General features: G+C 43.3%; 1 protein-coding gene across 4 annotated transcripts in view; it reads left to right on the top strand.

The window, feature by feature from the left end:
- Positions 1–8,129: 8,129 nt before the first annotated feature.
- Uxs1 (UDP-glucuronate decarboxylase 1) overlaps positions 8,130–19,691 on the top strand; it is an 89,472-nt gene continuing 77,910 nt past the window's right edge. For 3 of the 4 annotated variants that reach the window (XM_047522552.1, XM_047522551.1, XM_047522550.1), the window contains exon 1: positions 8,131–8,297. In XM_047522552.1, the coding sequence (XP_047378508.1) occupies positions 8,204–8,297 (94 nt within the window). In that variant the 5' untranslated portion in view covers positions 8,131–8,203. Of the gene's footprint in view, positions 8,298–19,691 lie in introns of all 4 variants that reach the window. The other variant, XM_047522549.1, reaches the window with a different exon arrangement.

Raw genomic sequence — 19,691 nt, 5'->3', positions numbered from 1 at the left:
AAGATACCGTAAGGTTTGAGAAGTATGATGTAGTAGTGACTGATAATTAATCTGTAATAATTAATTAATGTGCTATTATCTATCACATAATGCTCTGAGCAAAGTTTAGATGGGTTTTGTTTTGTTTTTGCTTTTCTGTTGTTGTTGTTGTGTGTGTGTGTGATACCGGGGATTAAACCCAGGGGTGCTTTATCAGTAAGTTACATCCCAAGTCCTTTTTATTTTAATTTTGAAACAGGTTCTTGCTAAGTTGCTGAGGGGCTCACTAAGTTGCCAAGTCTGGCCTTGAACTTGTGATCTTCCTGCCTCTGCCTCCTGAATCATTAAGATCACAGGTGTGTGCCACCATGACCATCCCAGGTTGATTTCTGGAACTCATATTAATGGGTTCTAACCCAACTTTGATTATTTTAGTCCATAATAAAAAACTGGCCTTAGATTAGATAAGGAAAGTTGTTGCCTCCACAATTTAAAAAAAAAATGTTAGTTGTATGTGGACACAATATCTTTATTTATTTAATTTTATGTGGTGCTAAGGATCAAACCCAGTACCTCACACATGCCAGGCAAGCACTCTACCACTGAGCTACAGTCCTAGCCCCACATGCCTCCACCATTTGATGTGAAGACTTTTGCTCAAAATTATTTCCTCCATTGGTGGCTGTTAGTACTTAAAATTCTATGTTATGATTTGGATATGAGGTGTCCCCAAAAGTTCCACAGAGGTGGAGTGATTGTACTGTGACAGGTATCACCTAATCAGTCCATCCAATTTTTTGAATGGACTGACTGGTAACTGTAGACAGACAGGGCATGGAGGAGGAGGTAGGTATGTCACTGGGGGCACACACAGGAAGGGTTGTTCTTCCTGTGGCCCCATCCCCCACTTCTTGCTCTTTGTTTCCTGACCCCACCATGAATTGTGTACCTTTCCTCCACTGGGCCCTTCTTCATTTTCCTCATCTTGGGCCCAGAGCAATGGAGTTGGCCCTCTATGGACTGAAACTTAAAACCATGACACCCAAATAAACTTTTCCTCATCTAAGTTGTCCTTATTGGGTATTTTGGTCACAGTGAAGCAAAAGCTAACTAAAACATTCACCATAAAATTCCTGAATTAGGACTTTAAATAGAAGCAAGAATACCAAAAAGAGTCAGACCTCCTGTCCTGACCCGCCCTGCCTCAACCATGCAGGCATTACCAACATCACTATACTTTCCCACCATCTGGATGATGGAGACTTTCCTGCCTCTGAGCTTCAGGTAGCCCCTACGTTTCTAAAGAAAATGGCATGCATTTGAAATGCATTTGCCTACTTTGGATTCTACTCCAGGAGTCTCATTAAAATGCAAACACTAGAGAGGAAAAGCACCTTTATTCTTCATTGAATAATACCTCCAACTGTCACCGCAGCATGCAACATGAGAGTCGTATTTGATTAATCTTTGCCCCTTTTGATCTCTATAATCAACCAGAACTTCTAGTAGTCTGCTTCTGAAATAACATTCCAATTTATTTCCATGCCCTTTCCACCATGACTAAGAGCTTATTCCTGCTCCCATTCACCTGCACTATTGTAGCAGCCTTCTATGCCAGGTTCCTGTCCTGTCCTGCCCTGCCTGTCCAATGACCTGCCTGCACAGTGGGAGTCTGGGACCTGTGATTGACAGTCATACCCTACTATCTGCAGAAGATCAGACTCTTATCCTGATAAAGCTTATGACCCTATTTTAAAGTTGACAAGCAAGGACATTTTAGGGAGGAAGCTAGATATGCTTAGAAAGATGCTTCAGTTAGCAAGTTAGGTGAGGACAGTAAGGCCATTGGGAATGGACTAAACAAGGAGAGACAAACTGAACCACAGAAATAAACAGGAATTCCAGGATTGGTATGGGATGGGACATTGGGAAATGAGCAGAGGAAAAAGGAGAGGAAAGGGGTATGTGTGTATGTGTAGGGGGAGGGATGGAAATCTACACGGATGCTATTCCAAGTGGTGAGGTGGCCAAACACTCGGGTCACACTGTTATGCATGTGCACTAGAACTGGACAATTTGGTAAATGGAGGCAGGTGGTAGGAACCAGGTTTCTTACCACAGGAATGAGAAGTTGTGGATAAGCAAGGAGGAGGCCAGGATGATGCCTATGGCAATAGATTTGTGTGGGAGACAACAGCAAGAATTCCTGTGTATAGACGCAAAAGGTTACCTATAGAAATATTAGATGTGTATCTAAATATTGAGATGTGTATCCATATATGTTTGTGTACACACATATATCTCGCTGCTCTATTAGCCAATGAGGCCTAGAAGCAATGACTCCCCAGTAGTGCCAGCACACCTCACTTCAGATCATGGTTTCTAATAGCATTTGCCAGAAAAATGAAACCGGGGATTCTTAGAGAAATGGCTGGTTCTAGGACAGGGGCAGGAAATATACAAGATAAGCTTGGAGTATTTTATAGCTAAAAAATAAAAGAATGCTAAAAATAAAAAGTAAAGAAGACTCCACAATGATTAGCAGTTTTTCAAAGAGCAATAGGAACCAACTTAAAGAACTCCCAATAACAGAAGCTGAAAGAATCTGAACAGAAAAATAAATATATTACTATATTTGAACTTGAAAGTATAAAATAAATATTCATGAGTCCATATTGACATAAATGACTAATTAATAAAGGGGGAGAATTAAACCCCTGTGCAGTAGAATTCCAACTAATTTATGTAGATTGAGGAGAGCATCCCTCCCCACCCTACAGAAGGTGGGCTGCAGAGTGAGTGTCCTTCCAGAGCGTACAGCGTGGAAGAAGGGAGAGTGATTCACAGTGGAGAAACCTAAATCAGATCAAGGTTGCTTCAAGGGCAAGTTTAACAGCCACAGATCATTTTGATAGTGTGAACTTTGGATAGGAAGTGATAAAAATCCCACAAATGCAAATGTTGCTAATAGGAAAAAGAGAATGGGGTATATGGCAACTCTCTGTACCATCTTCTCAATTTTTATGTAAATATAAAATTGTTATTAAAAAATCAATTTTAATGACAGGCAACCCAGGACAAGCCCTGGCCCAAGTCTTCTTTCTCAAATTTCTTAGAGGGAGCTGTATTAGGTCAGGAAAATTACTCTAAGTATTTCAAATAGAAAAAATTTAATATAAGGGTTTGGTTCCAAAGATGTTCACAAGGTCAACAAAACCAAAAGGAAGAGGAGGGATTATGGGGGGCAAAAAAGAAGAAGCGATCTCCAGAAATCTAAAGTTGTGAAGGTCTGTGGGGCGGGAGCCCTAATCAACCCAGAAAAGAGGCCTTGATTATGGAGAGTGGACCTCTGTGAGGAAGCTGCCTTCCATGAGGCTGGTACCTCTCTGCTGGTAGAGCAAATGCCAGCAACTGCCTGAAGCCACTAGCAATGGGCAGAAGCATCTCTCTTCTACCCACTGATCTTCCACCAGAGCGTCCTCTTGGCAGAACCTAACGGGAAGCCAGAAGACATGGTGTGTACCTCCTTAGCTTCAGCAGAGCTCAGAACAGGGTACAGAAGTGCAGATGGGTGTTGAGAGATACTAGTGAATAGTTAGCAGACAAGGTAACCCTTGACAGGGCAAGAATGATGCCTGGCTGGAATTAACCCACAAGCCTTTGAGGATCTTCCCTTTTCAACATTTTTTAGACCTTTGCTTCTTGCTCCCTGTTCCTTTACCCAAAGGTCCCTATCATTCCTATGAAGCCTTTCCTTCCCAGGATATTTCCTGAGGATGCTTCTGCCCAAATTATTACACATCAGGATGCTACGCATCCTTTCAAACTCAGCTCAAGCAGCTCCTGCTCTGCAAAGTTTTCCCTCACTCACTGTTCTCACCTGGAAGCAGACATGTGATATATTTAAAAAAAAAAAAAAAAGTGAACAGTGCCCATTTCCACAGTGTAAATACTCTCACAAGAATGTTGCTGACAGCAAGTGCTTGCGAGCGTGTACCAGCTGGTCTCTGCATGACAAGTCACATTCTGTGGCCTGGGAGCATGCTCCCTTCTTGTGAAGTTCCTTAGCCATTTATTCAACTCTGTCCCATAGTGAGCCTCAACACATCCTACCATTGAGGGAGATGGAGGAGGGTGTAAGCAGGCAGGGCAAGATGGCCAGTAAGGAAGTCGGGGACAGGGTCAGACTAAAGGAGCATGGAGAGGGTCTTTCAATGACGTCAACTTCCTGGGTGATGAAAGTGCTTGTGTACACAAGCAGGGGACCCAATCAGACAGAAACTTCCTTCCATACTGTGCTCCTAAGCAGGGGATCCAATAGAAAAACCAAAATAGACATGTGGACATGGAGGAGGGTACCAATGAACACTAGTGAGGAGAGGTAGACAGCAGAGGCGATAAAGAAAGAAGGAAATTCCAGGGACCAGAGAAAGAACAAGCCAAAACTTCCCCACCAGACTCCTGGCTCTGGGGTCCCTTCTCTTCAGAGAAGTCTGTTACATCACTTTTGCAATATACCTGGTGCTTGCTTGCTATCTCTGTGTTCTGTTCTTTGCTGAACAGAGACAATGAACCCCAAACCCCTAGATGGTAAAATCATGAATGACAGTTTTTGCACAAGTCTTCACTCACCTATAGAAAAGGGTCCTCATATAGGGAAAGCTGTTGTGTGGAACCCCAGCCCTGCCCTTCTAGCTATATGAATGGTAACACTGTACATTTACCAATTGCTTAGAGGCTCAATTTCCCCATCTAATAAAGGCAGCAGCAAAGTAAATTAGTACAACCATTAAGAAAAATAGTACGGAGGTTCCTCAAAAAATTAAACAGAACGATCACATAATCCAGTAATTCCATTTTTGGTATATACTACAAAGGATTAAAAACAGGGTCTTAAAGAGATACACCCATACTCTTGGCAGTATTTTGCAGAAGTCAAAAAAGGAACACAAATGCTCACTGACACATGAATAAGGAAAGAAAATGTGGTATTTACATACAATAGAATACTATTATTTCTTTACAAGCCAATCCCCAAAAACCAAAAGCCGAATGTTTTCTCTGATAAGTGGATGCTGATTCATACTGGGGGGTGGGTAGGGAAGAATGAAGGAACTTTGGAAGTGAGGGCAGGGGTGGGGTGGGTGGGGATGGGAAGGATGGTAGATTGAGAGAGACATTATTACCTTATGTACTTGTATGAAAAGAATTTAAAAAAAATATTTATCACTGTTAAAAAAGTTAATGAAAAAAATAAAAGTTTTTTAAAAAAGAATACTATTATTTCTTTAAATGAAACAAGCATGCCATTTGGGACAATGTAGATGAACCTGGAGGATACTGTAAAAAGAGAAATAAGCCAGGCACAGACAGATAAACATTGCATGATACTCAGAAATCTAAAAAAAATTGAACACACACCAGTGGAGAGGAAAACTGTGATTACCAGGTGCTGAGGGGTACAGGATTTGAAGGCTGAGAAGATGCTTGTCACAGGATAGAAAATTTCACTAAGACAGGAGGAGTAAATTATACAACACAGTGACTATAGTTAGTAACAATACACTGTAAACTTGAAATTGCTAAGAGTAGATTTTAAATGTTCCCACCACACACACACACAAAAAAAACAAGTATGTAGGGTACTGGAGATGTTAATTTGCTTGTTTTAGCCATTCTATAATGTATATATCATCCTGTATTCCATAAGTATATGCAGTTTGTATTTATTAATTTAAAATTTAATCTAACAAAGAATGCTACTATCTAAAAAAAGGATAGCAGCAACAAAGCAACCCTATCCCATAGGCTGTTACAAGAATTAAATGAGATAATGAGTAAAAGTTCCTAGTCTAACAGTTCCTGGAACACTGTTGAAGTTTAATAAATGTTAGTTTTCTGTTTTCTTTTAAATTTTTACACTCCAGGAGAAGAGCCATACTGTGATTCATTTTTTAATTAGTGTGAGTGTCAAGAGCACTGCCTTTTAACTAGTAATTGCTTAATAATATTGTTATTAACAGATCTATGGGAAGAATGAAGGGGTTGATGGCAAGGGCAATGTGAGGGTAGGGATGTGAACCCGAACCTGTTCCAGAATGGGGAGGCTGGGATGAGACAAGGAAGGTCATGGGTACAGAGAGCGTGCTGTCTAAGGCCAAGGCATTCTAGGAGAGCTTAGAGGATCTCTTTGGCAGCTCTTTTCTCAGGCCTTCTGGTCTTACTGGGTGCATACTTAACTATTGCTTATTTCCCACTCTGGCTGAGGATCTTGGGATACTAATAGCCTTCTGGGTGGCAAGGACAACAGAAGTTACTTTAGTAGCAGCCACTAATGGGATTTTCACAGGATTCATTCAAGGAGGTGGAAGTCAGTAATAGTGTCTGACAGCATGAAAAAACACTCAACTAGAAAGGTTGGATTTAAAGAGCTTTGTGCACAAATAACAAATATCCCAGTTTCTGGTCTACCTGAACTAATACATACCTATCAATTAAACACCACTTACAAACTAAATGTTTAAAATTTGCTAGAAGCTTCAGTCTGATTTTTTTGGTAGGATGGGTGTCAACAAAGTCTTTTCTCCTATCCCTGCTCCTCAGTTTTATTCTAAAAATCAATGAATCATAGAATGGGAGGTGCTCAGAGCTGCTACCTCTTCTAGTTATTTCTCTTTTCAAAAAGCATAGGTTTAACAAACCCCAAATGTCCAATGATGAGGAAAGGAAGATCCACAAACAAAAACTGATTTGTTCCAAAAAGGTCTGCTCTGTAGCCTGGTCACTCTCGGAACCCAGGCCTCTGGCTCCTATGCCCAGTGTTTTGTCACCTGGTAGCCTCCTTGGACACCTCAGACACGGAGCTGGGCTTTTTGAAAGGAGGCAGCATGGCTAATAGCAGGGTGGTTCTGCCCTTATGGGAATTGCTCAGCTTGTTTCCTCAATTCAATGATTCTCAATGTTCATGGGGAGGGATGTAATGGGGGAAGGTTGCATCGGAATCCCAGTATTTGTGCTCTGTAGTTTGAATGATGGGACACATTACTGCTTTGATTTATTGCTAGTTGGGGTATTTATTTTTGTTGGCGGTTTCTTATAAAGTCAAAGGAGGTTATTCAGTGACTGAGTTTAGCAACATGGTCCGGGGGCTGCAGGAGTCAGAGCTGCAGCAGTCTCCTGCAGGAATCTTCTCCCTGTGGTCAAAGATTAGCAGCTCCCATCACCTTGAGAGTTTGGTATCACACAGGCCTGTATGTCTTCCCCTCTACAACCCAGCTCTCTGTGAATCTGACCATGAACTTCTGATAACTGTAGACCCTTTGACACACCATGCTTGTGGTCCCTATCACAGTAAATGTTTATCAAAGAAGTAAATTCAGGTCCTCATACGAAATCAGTATTGCACCGCGATTCACCCCATAACTATGCTGGACCAGGTAAACTCAACAGAAGATTGGAATGAAACATAAGGGTGGAATATTTTATTTTCCCCATTTCCTGGTTTATTCTAAATTTATTTGATTAGCATTGCTTTTTTATAATAATAAAATCCATTTGTTTTTAAAAGAACGGCATCCCAGTTGCTCATAACAGAAAATGTGCTGCGGTTCTGACGCTGGCCCTGTTTAGGGAATTTATCATTTCCGCTGCCGTTATCACAGATCAAGAAGCTTACAGAAAGTCCAGAAAACCGTTCAGTCAACTTTCTGGGAGAAGCAAAGAACTTCAAAGACACGCCAAATTTGACATAAATAAGGGTTTCCTTTCAGGTCAACCCTGCAGTGCCCACCGCGCGCCACCCGCTGGGTTGGGTTCGGAAACTCGGAGCCCGCGGTCTAGACCTCGGTGGGGGAGACACACCTTGGCGACTACCAGCCTTCCACATCGCGACTGCAGCGATCCCCAGAGCTCCGGGCAAACACGCCAACATGCGCATGCGCCACGCCCGCCCTCCCAGCCACATTCTTCGAAAACCCAGGCGTTAGCCTTGGCTACTGCGCCTGCGGGAAGAGGAGATGGAGGGGCGGGGCTGTGGGGGCGGAGCCGGAGGCGGGGGGCGGAGTTACGCTTGCGCAAGGGTCCTACGGGCAGGAAACCCGGAGCGCAGGGGCGGGGCCGCGCGGGCGGCGGGGGCGGGGCTTCCCCGGGCCGCCGCCGCCGCCGCGCATTGTGTAGCAGGCGGGCCCCCGCGCGGCAGCGCCCTGGACCCGCGCGGCTCCTGGGGATGGTGAGCAAGGCGCTCCTGCGCCTCGTGTCTGCCGTCAACCGCAGGAGGATGAAGCTGTTGCTGGGCATCGCTTTGCTCGCCTACGTCGCCTGTGAGTACGCTCCGCGGTGGGCCGGAGAGCCCCATTCATTCCCCGGCGCCGCGGCGGGGACTAGGGTGCTGCGGGCCCGGCGACGGGCGGTGTGGGGCCCCCGGGTGGCACCGCAGCCGGTGTCCCTCCCTTCCTAGGGAGCTACTGCTTCTACCCTTTTCCACTGTTGCAGCAGAGCAGCCGGCCAACTTCGGCGCAGACCCTTGGGCGCTTAGGCCCGGGCGGGTAGACCCGGCGGCCGGTTGGAGGGGCCTTTGCCCTGGTCGCTGTAGCCACGGGCCCCGCGCTGCAGAGACGCCACCGTCCTCCGCCGACCCCGCGGCACCGCGCTGGGTAGGACGGGGATCAGCGGCGGCACTGCGGTCCACGTAGCCCTGGGAGCCGGCAAGGGTCCCGGCCGGCGATTCCAGAGAGTGCCGCGCGGGGACACCCTTCGGGACACCCGCGGCCGCGCTGCCGTGTTGGTTAAGTAGGATAAAAATACTGTTGCCATTGGCAGAGTCCCCGCTCCGTGTTTGCTCTGCAGGAAAATTACTCAGCATTAACTCCGGGGGAGCCAAGTGTTGCCAGCCCCTGAGACCGCGCCCAGGTGTCCAGGCGCAGAGGCACCGGGGTGCCAGGTGTCCCCCGGAGTGCACCGGGACTTGAGCCGGGCCCAGCAGGGAGCTACAGCAGAGGAGACCTGGCGGGGCGTTCCCATGACTTTGGCTTGTGAGATTCTGGTTTCTTCATCACTCGCAGCCTACTACTGCCTGGAGAGAGGACAGGAGGACCAGTTTGCAGACAGGTGGCGGGTCCTCTACTTCTTAAGCAGAAGCCGACCTTTATTTATTATTTTTTTTTTTTGAGATCTATTTGATAAGAAAATATTTGCTGCTATTAATACTTTACCAGGTACCAAAATTTGACTAAAAATAGCTCCCAGCGTGAGGTCCGTTTGAATCCTAGGCATCCAGACAGGCACAGAAATGAAAATACTCGCTAACTGGTTGAGTTACCTAGGTCTGATTCCCAGGTGAGTGGGTACTCCAGAAAATGACTTCAGCTGATAGGAAGGCAAGTGTGAGACCCATCCTGTCTGCTACAGCCCATCTGCTCCAGGAGGTGGAGCCGGGAAACCCGAGTAGGGCTCCTGGTTGCTAGGGGAAGTTTCAGGGATGGATATTAGATGTGAGTAGTTTCCTAAGGAAGTAAGAACTAGCCTGAAGTATGCATGGTCAGTACTGAGTAAGAAATCTGAGACCAAGAGAGATAGACTATTTATGATTGAATTATTGATAATACAATAACATGACAATAATAATGCCTAAGTTTGTTTAGTGCTTAACTGTATATGTGCAGGTATGATTCTTAGGACCATTGTCTCAATTACCTTAACAACCCTAGGAAGTAGGCACTATGATTGTTCCCATTTTAGGGGTGAGAAAATTAAGTTCATGAGAGATTTGGAAATACACGATCACACAAACACAAACTATGGAGAGCCAAGATTTGAGCCCTGAAATGCATGGACAGTGGGACTAGAACCCAGGTCATTGGACTGCAGATTTCAGTATTGATTTGGGGGTAGGATGTCTGGTGCTTCACTTCTAAAGTTAGACCCAGGGATTTAGAATTAATAAGGCTGGGAATTTATGGAGCCATAGAAAAATTTTCACCATTCATTCATTTAGCAAATCTTACCTAGTCCTTACTCTTTTCTCTTGCTGAACTTGGTACCAGAACACACCAGAGAATGGAAAAACATCTAGTCTTTGCCATGATGGCACAGAATCTAGACCCAGTAGCTTAATGACAGGGTTCTCACACCTTCTGAGTACACGAAGAATGATCTAGAGGATGTTTTGTTTGTTTTGTTGTAATATTTTTAGTTGTTGATATACCTTTATTTATTTATATGTGGTGCTGAGAATTGAACCCAGTGCTGCATACGTGCTAGGTGAGTGCTCTTCCACTGAGCTACAACCCCATCCCTTGTTTTTTTTTTTTTCTTTTTTTTTTTTAAACACAGATTGCTGCCTCACACCTGTAGATTCAAATTCAGTAGGCCTGGGATGTGTCCTGAAAATTTTGCATTTCTAATAGTTTATTTGCGATTCTCTTGCTATGGACTGGGGACCCTCTGTTTGCCTAGAAAGAAATGGTCATGAATTGGACAATCATCCAAAGGAAAGTTAAATTGCAAACTGGTGTGAAGATCTTTATGCATGAGAACTTGTGAAGGGACTCCTGAGTGATAGCATTAGGGGTTTTTGAGAGTGCATCAGAATCACGTGGTGTTAGGACCACCTTCTGCACCTGAGGCAGACCTCTGTTTCTCATTTCTAGGGCCCCTCCTCCCTCATCCAGTGCCCCTCAGAGCTGCAGGAGAGGCTTTTCGCCATCCTGTCTTCTGCACCACCATGCAAAACTGCTGTGGACCGCGGGGGGCCTGGTCCTGGCAGAGAGTGCAGCAGCCCTCCTGCTCTCCACCTGCACCTCTGTTGAGCTCTGTACCACCGCCCCCTTCTCCCCTTCTCTATTTAAAGTCGGTGTACTGCAAGGAGGCTGGATGCAAGGTAGATGCTATGTTGAACTGTACGTTATTTAAGATGTGATAAGGCAGTTTGAAGTGGAAAAAAAAATCATCTGGAGGTTTTTTTTTGGGGGGGGTGTTTTGTTTCCTTGTTTGTTTAAACAGACTGCTGCCTCCCACATGAAGTTTAACTTTCCCTGGGGAATCAAGGTATAAGTGGACAATGTCAAGTCTGTAGGTGTTCACAGAGGAAGTACAGAAGGTAGTATGTTCCAGAAGAAACAGTATGTGCAGAAGTCCTGTGGCAGCCAAGAGCAGGGAATATTGTAGTAATTCAAAGAAGAGTAGTGTCATTGGAGTGTGGAATTACAGCACAGTGATGAAGATTTTGAGGCAAATCAGGGCCAGGACAGATAGACCCTGGAGGCTTCAGTTCAGCTCACGAATTGAGTGGTCTTTTTAGCCAGGAGGATTTTAAGACTGGTCTGGAAGCAGTATTAATAATGAATGGTGATGGTGTGAACTGCTTTTCAAAGAAAAGTGTTACAGTGCTTCTCTGATTGATTGTGTTCGCAGATCCTGAAGATGTAGTCTAGTCACAGTGACACATGTGATTTCTTGTTTCTCCTTGTTAATAATCTTGCCATCCTGTTATGAATGAAATCTTAACTCTATTTAAAAAAAGAAGAAGAAGAAGAAGAAGAAAACCTTGTACATTCTCCTAATTATACATATCTTCACTGGGAGTCTGCCTTTTAGATATGCCCTCTCTGTTCCTCAAGCAGAACTCAAGTTCTGTGAATCTTTCTACTTTTAACTTCTGTCCCAGTCTTCATTGCTTACTGTTACTCAGTCTCCCTTCTTGCTGTCATATGACTTCTGCACCAGGCGGTGGGTGTGTGAGAGAGAGAGAGATCATAGGCTGACTTACATTTCACTTGAATTTTTCTCTATGCACATGTTCTTTCCTCAATGAAATTCCTGATCCTTGAGGACAGAGATTGAATCTTCTGTGTTTCAGCCTGTGTAGCATTTAAGGTAGTGCCATTAATGCATCAGAGAGTTTGGTAACTACACAGTGGATTGAGTCAAAATTCATGCCAACCGACTAAGAATATATAGTTTTAACACATATATAGTTTAAAAAGTCAGGTAAATCTCTGCAAGGTTTACAGTCACATATCTTTGGCAGGATTTGTTAGGTTCAGCAACCTTCCTGCCAATGTTTCCCTCTACCCAGAAGCAAGCCCTTCACTTCTAGCTCATTATTTTGATTATTTTTGTATTTATCGTTGTTTTGCTGAATTATAGGCTTTCTGATTTTTCAGTCATAGATGTAACATACCTAGTGACTTTGTTCTTTGGAAGATGATTGAGATCAAACTTTAGTGTTCGTGTATGATTATGTAAATGCTATTCATAGTCATGGTGTACATTTTTTATTCTCTAAAATAGAGCTAATAGCTGGATGTTTTGGCTTGTTTTCAATATGCTTTGCTTTCTACATACTATAACTGATCCAATTCCACATACTTTGCCAGTTGCCCACACCTTTGCCCAGGATGTTGATAAGCATCAGGACATCCCTTCTTTGGCACACCTTCTAGAAGGAGTTGATCACTGACCTCAGCTTCTCCATCCGTCTGGATTGGCCCTCACTAACACTCCTATGCTTTGCTTTTTCTTTCTTGTTTCCCTCCCTGATTTAGATTGGGACAGGAGGTAAGTTTTGAAGCTTTATCCATTAGTGTCTTTTCTGCCAACACTTTTGACGGATTGATAATACAGAATTCTAGAAAAAAGTCCCCTCATGATTTTTAAGGTATTCTTGTGTTACTTTCTGGCTTCTGATCCTGTTGAGGATTTTCAAGCCAGTCCCTCTTCTTGGAGTTGTGGGCTCTGTGTGCCCCTGGTAGTCATGATTCATTACCCATTTCCAGCCCATTGCCCCCGCTTTTGATAGCATTGCCTCTCTCACTCTCTGTGCTTGGGAGTCTCGTGTAGTCGCTGAGCCCAGAAGTTGAACAGACAGACCTGCCAAGCCTCACCTCTGGGCCCTGTGTGGTACTATGGATGCAGGTTGCTGCCATCGTTTTCTTTCCCTCTGGTCTGGTAATTAAATGCATTCAAGGTGATGGTACTCAGTGGACAGAGCAGCCTCCCCTTTGCTCCAGTCCACTGAAATAACTGTAAGAATAAATGTTTTCAGCCTCTGAGGGCTCCCTGGCAACTGATTGCTGCAGCTTAACAAAGCCTGCCCTGACCGATAAATCCCTAATGTTGAGAAATGTGGAGATGGGCCTGGGTGTATCTAGCACACCAGACATTTTTGAGCCCTTGCAATTGAGACACATATATTCAGTACTGAGAATATTCTTGATGTATTTGGTTATTTCCTCCCCCTCCCCCATTTTTTCTTTGAAACTATTTGTGTTCATTGGCTTTCTGTTGCTGTGACAAAATACCTGAGAAAATCAACTTAAAAGGAGGAAAAGCTTGTTTTGATTCATGGTTTCATTCCATGGTTGTTTGTGCCTGTTGCTTTGAACCTGTGGTGACACAGTGTGTCATGTTGGGAGTTCATGATGGAAGATGCTCACCTCATCATGACCAGAAAGCAAAGGGACAGGAAAGAACTGAGGTCCCAATACCTGCTTCAAGGGTGAGCCCCAGTGAACTAACTTACTTCCACTAGATTCTACCTCCTAAGAATTCCACCACTCCAGTAGGGCCACAGGCTAGTGACCAGGCCTTGAGCACAGGGGCTTTTGAAAGACACTCCAGATCTATAAACTACAGCACTACCGTGTTCTGATGTCTACTTTCTTAAATCATCTTCATCTTTGTACTTTTAAATCTTATTTTTGCTATTGTTTATCATTTACAATCATTCTGTTCTCTAAATTTAAAAAAAAAATGGTCCTTGCTTCGTGGTTGTTTTCTCAGTGATAGTTTCGTTTGCTGACATTTCTCTGAACAGTTTATTTCCTCCAGGTTCCTTTCTCTTTTACTGTCTGAGTCTCCTCAGATGGTCTACTCATGTTTAAGAGTTGGGGCCCCCAGAGATGATGGAGAACACCCACTCACTGTGAGCTTCACCGTTTCTTGTTGAAGCCTTCTGACCTCAGTGCTGTAGTTCCTCCTGGGGTGTCTTGACCAGATGCTCCCTGGCCTCTGCTGGATGGGCAGGCCTGGCTTTCCATCCAGCAGAGAATCATCCTGGAGCCCAGTGGGGAGAGGACTGCAGGCCCCTGCAGCACCCTGCATGTCCCGATTGGACTGGTGCTCCCAGATCCAGAGATGGAAGTGTTGGTCTTCTGCCAGGGCAGGACTTAGGCTTGGCAGTTAGTTTGTCCTACTTCTTAGACGTACTTGAAATTCATGCTCCCTGCCTTAGCTGCCTGCTCATCCCATGCACATGTGCCAGGCCACTCCAGTTCTTGCCCCTTTCTGGGTATGAATTGGCTGTTCCCACTGCTCACTTGGCTCCTGTCTTCTCCTTTTGCCCTTATCCATGTTCTTTCCACCCTTCAGCAACATTTTGGGGCTAACTTTCCTTTTTCCTGTTCACGTTTATTCCTTAAACAAGAACAAAAAAATTAAAGGGAAAAAAATTCTGACATTCCGTGGATTGAAGAGCCATTATCTTTTCACTTTCAGCTTTCGAAAGCTAGAGTTGTCACATCCAGTACAATTCTTGAACTTTTTGGTGTATCGTGGGGTTTTTATTGTAATGACATCTTAGTTGGGTACCTTTCTTTTCTGTCACTGTTATTCTGCTGAAAAGAAAAAACATAAAACTCCTAAGCTGTATAACAGAATGTTTTATGTGTGTTAACTCTGTGATTAATGATCAGAGATTTCAGACTTCTTTGTGGTTACAGTACAGTTTTACCCTTTATATATAATCCACACCAGAGGCCACCTCACAAATTCACTCAGGAAACATTTCCTGGCTGGCTGCCCTGAAAGATAAGCAGTGAGTGAGACAGCGTCATGACGCCAGCAGACTCTAGGGAGAAAAGGTAACTGAAAACAAACGGCATCAGTGATGTGTCCAGACTCACCTGGGCGTGAGAATCCTGGGTTTGTTAGATGCAGGTTCCTGGAACCCTCCCCACACCTGCTCCATAGCAGCCTGGCAGGTGCACATGAAACCTGGAAAAGTTTTGAACCTTCAACATTTGCTTTTGAAAAATTTCACACTTATTTTCTGCCCTTTCTTTTGAAAGAAGAATTTGGTGAACACCAGACACCCTCCACTCGGATTCACTAGATGTTTACATTTGCCACATTTACTTTTTCTCTCTCTTTTTGTAGGTATATTTCGTGTGGACTTTTTGGTTGAAATGTTTGAAAGTTAGAGTCATCACACGTTACAAATTTTAGCATATGAAACCTGAAGAATAAAGGCATTCTTCTATATGATTTTATTACCATTATTACATGCTAAAAATCAACATAAATATCATCTAAGATATAGTTCATATCTTATTTCCTACATGTATAACAGAAATTTCTTTTGTAGCCTTTGTGTTTTTTGTTCTGCTTTATCATTTTAAATCTAGTGTCCAGTCAAGAGTTACATGTTACATTTCATTTGGTTGCTATGTCTATTGAGTTTCTTTAGCTGTAATAGTGGTTTTTTTCCTCCAGAACATTTACTTTAAACAAAAAACATAAAACATAAAAACCTGAGCTCAGTTGTCCTAAAAACATCCTGCATTCTATATTTATCTGATTGTTTTTCTTGTGATTAAATTTGACTGAACATTTTTAATAATAATGCTTGTTAAAGATCATTGCATTGTGGGATGTGCAGTGTTGGGTTGGCCTCACTGTTGACGGAACTTAATTTGAGGCCCTGGAAGGTGGGTGGCTTTCATGTTGCTTCCGTGTGTGTGTCATGCATTTTACTGGAAATTGAAGCTGGGACTCAGTACTACTGAGCTATATCCCCAGCCCAGCCCTCTTTTATTTTGAGACAAACTCTCACTAAGTTGCCCTCGCTGGCCAGACTTGGAATTTTGGTTTGGTTCTTTCGTAGACTAGTGTTATATGTCCCTAGTAGCAGAGATTACAGGTGTGCACCACAGTGCCCAGCTACTTTGCTTCATTTTAAAGGTGCATTTTCCCAGGATCTAGTCTGCATGGTGATTCTTGAGACTGTGTGCATATCTTATTCTCCATCTGCAGTGGATGTATTCAGCATGCATTGACTTCCTTGCCTGGGCCACTTTTTGTATCGTACATTGCAACCGGTGATTTTCAAATTTAGTAAATCCTTCGACATTTACTGTCATTCTTCTGAAAAGAACTTTCTTTCTCTCCCTTTTCTCTCACTTTCTATAGTAGTTTCCTGCGGCTGCCATGATGAATTATCCTAACGCAGGTGGCTGTAGAACAGGAGAAATTTGTTCTCACAGTTCTAGATGTCAGAGTCCCATCAAAACCGGCAGGTTGTGCTCCCGCTGAGGTTATTCATGGCTCCAGGTGCTCCTGCATCACTCCAGTCTCTGCCCCTGTGTTCCCATGGCCTCCTCATCCTCCCTCTGTGAGATCTCTACAAATTCAGTAGGAACCAGACTTTGAATTTTGAATTTTGATCTTTCCTAGGCTAGTGATCTGCAGTTTCATCCTTTCTTGTGGTGCTGGGCAGTGGCAGCAAGCTCAGCTCCCAGTCAACCCCACCACCTCCTATAGCATGCCATGTGACTGACCTCGCATGTGCAGGAGATAGGCTGGATTACATGCATCTTCAGCTTATGCTCATCCATCATGACGTAACGCCACCAGTAGTTCAGGAGCACCTGTAGTTTCAGATTCACTACATCAATGCCATCATCAATAACAAACTCAAGAAAATTGAGAACTTCTTTGTAATTCTTTTGTCCCTAAACTATATTGCTTTAAGGATTTACATTTAGAGTATTGTGTTCAAAAGTAAATTGAAATGCTTTTTCTATGCCTGATACAAGTTAGGTTCATTTTAGTTTTCTTTGTGTTCAGTTTGCTTTGTTGCTTCTCATTGTTTAAAATATGTAAACTGTTGGTTCAAATGTCAGATTATCAAAAGTTAATACTCAGATGTCTCTCACTGCAGTCTCTTGCCTCCCTACTTTGTTTCTTTCTTTATTAGTTTTAAATAACCCATGTTTTACTTTGCAAATATAGGCATGAGTGTGTATCTGTACATCTTTTACCCAGAAGGTAGCATGCTGGATAGAGGATTTTGTATCTCTCTTTTCCTGCTCAGTTTGCCCTGGGAAGAACTGTGTTTGAAGTTCTACACATTGCTTGCCTTCTTTTTGCAGCTGTATGGTAATCCTGTGAGTGTGGCCTAATATTGAATCAGTCTTCTATGAAAGGGCATTTAAGTTATTCTAAACATTTTGCTATGATAAATACTATTGCAGTAAAGAGACTTCTGCTCAGGAACCCGTCAGCCTTGGGTGAGATCCTCTTTTTTCCTCCCTCTTCAACAAAATGTAGTGGATAAATTTCACATTTTCACCTATGTGAGAAGTAGTATTCCCTCATAGTTTTGATTTGTTTTTCTTATTGTGAGTGAACTTAATCATCTTTTTAAACACTCAACGGTTATTAATAGGCTTTTTTTCTGAACTGCTCATATTTTTGCCCATTTTTCTATTGAGTTTTGGTGTTTTCCTCTAATTTTTAAGAATTCTATGCACTGGGGATGTGAAGTGTCCATTGTGATGACATTTGCAATGATTTTCTTAGACTTGGTGTGACCAAATATAAAAGATGTTGGTCTTGTTCTGGGTTCTGAGTCCAGAACCCCTGAACCCTTGGAAGTTCCCAGGTGCCGCCATGTTTTATTTGTTCTAATTAGTTATCCATGACAGTAGAATGCATTCTGACACGTTGTACACACATGGAGCACAACATCTTCCTCTAGCTGAACATGGTGCAGAGTCACACTGGCAGTGTAATTATACATGTATAGAGGGTAATAGTGTGTGTCTCATTCCACCATCCTTCCCATCCCCACCCCCCACCCCTCCCCTCTTCACAATCCAAAGTTCCTTCATTGTTCCCTACCCACCCCCTCCCCATTATGGATTAGCATCCTCTTATCAGAGAAAACATTTGGCCTTTGGTTTTTGGGGTTTGGCTTATTTCACTTAATATGATATTCTCCAGCTCCATCCATTTACCTGCAAATGCCATAATTTCATTCTTTAAAGCTGATGTGGCTGGGATTGTGGCTCAGTAGTAGAGCGCTTACCTAGCATGTGTGAGGCACTGGGTTCAATCCTCAGCACCACATAAAAATAAATAAATAAAATAAAGATTGTGTCCATCTACAACAAAAAAATTTTTTTTAAAAAACTGAGTAATATTCTATTGTGTGTATATACCACATTTCTTTATCTTTTTTTTTTTTTTGGTAGTGCTGGGAATCGAACCCAGGGCCCTGTGCTTGCAAGGCAAGCACTTTACCAACTGAGCTACCCAGCCCTCACAATTCTTTATCCATTCATCTATTGAAGAGCATCTGGCTTGGTTCCATAATTTTGCTATTGTGAATTGAGCTACTGTGAACATTGATGTGGCTGTGTCATATATTTGTTGATCAATTATATTTCTTCCGTAAAGTCTATCCAGTCCCTAAGTTTATGCAGTTCCTTAGCCCATTTATTGATTGGGTTGTTTGGTTTTTCGGTGTTAAGTGTTTTGAGTTCTTCATATATCCTGGAGATCAGTGCTCTATCTGGGGCATATGTGGTAAAAAATTTTCTCCCGTTCTGTGGACTCTGTCTCCACATTATTGTTTCCTTTGCTGAGAAGAAACTTTTTAGTTTGAATCCATCACATTTATTGATTCTTGATTTTACTTCTTGCACTTTAGGGGTCTTGTTAAGGAAGTCAGATCCTAGGCCGACATGGTGAAGATTTGGGCCTACTTTTCTTCTGTTAGGTGCAGGGTCTGTTCTTCTAATCCCTAAGTCTTTGATCCACTTTGAGTTGAGTTTCAGTCAGGGTTAGAGATAGAGGTTTAATTTCATTTTGCTACATATGGATTTCCAGTTTTCCCAGCAGAAAGGTGCCCCTTTTGATCACACCTGAGTTCAAGCAAATGAGGTGCCTTAGCCTGGAGCTCTAGAGAGCCCTGGGATGGGGCTGGTCACTAGAGGTATCACATAGTCAGAGGATTGGAATGGCAGCCTCACCACCAACTTTCAGGAAGGGGAGTACAGTGCTGAAGATCGAGCTCTTAAAAACTTGTACAGTGAGATTTGAGGAGCATCCAGTGTGGTTGGTGAACCTGCTGGAAGATGTCATGCCCAGAGAGGGCCGAAGGCTCTGCACCCTTCCCCTGATCTTATCCCAGGCCTCTCTCCCATCAACCTAGGCATGTCTTCCCTTGAGCTTTTCCCAGAGATGTATCCTTTATTTTAAAAACCTGGTAATTGTAAATAAAGTATTTTCTTACATTCTGTGAACTGTTCTAGCAATTTGTGAACCCAAGGAGGATGAGAATTCCTGGTTTGTAGCTGGTTTGTCAGAAGTCCAGGAAGCCTGGGACAGTTGGCTACAGTGGGGACCGTCCTATGGGATGGAGCCCTTAGCTTGGGCCTGCATTCTGGGTGGTTGGCATCAGAATTGAATCAGATTGCAGGTGTGGGAGAAGCCCACACGTTTGGTAATAGAAGTGTTCTGTGGTAGGAGCAGGACTTAGGACCTGGGAATCTTCATTTTCAACAGTTCTCCTATTTCCCCATGTAGCTCTTAAGAACTGGTCAAGACAAAGTTCCAAATACCATGACCGAAGAAGACCCTGAACTTTGAAGAAATGGGGATACTCTTGAGGCAGCCGATATTGAGTGGGCATTTAGTGACTGGAGAGGGAT

Source organism: Sciurus carolinensis, chromosome 13, assembly GCF_902686445.1.
Source record: "Sciurus carolinensis chromosome 13, mSciCar1.2, whole genome shotgun sequence".
In the NCBI taxonomy this organism is placed as follows: Eukaryota; Metazoa; Chordata; class Mammalia; order Rodentia; family Sciuridae; genus Sciurus; species Sciurus carolinensis.
Note: the sequence above shows the minus strand (reverse complement) of the source record. Positions and strands in the feature narration are given on the sequence as shown.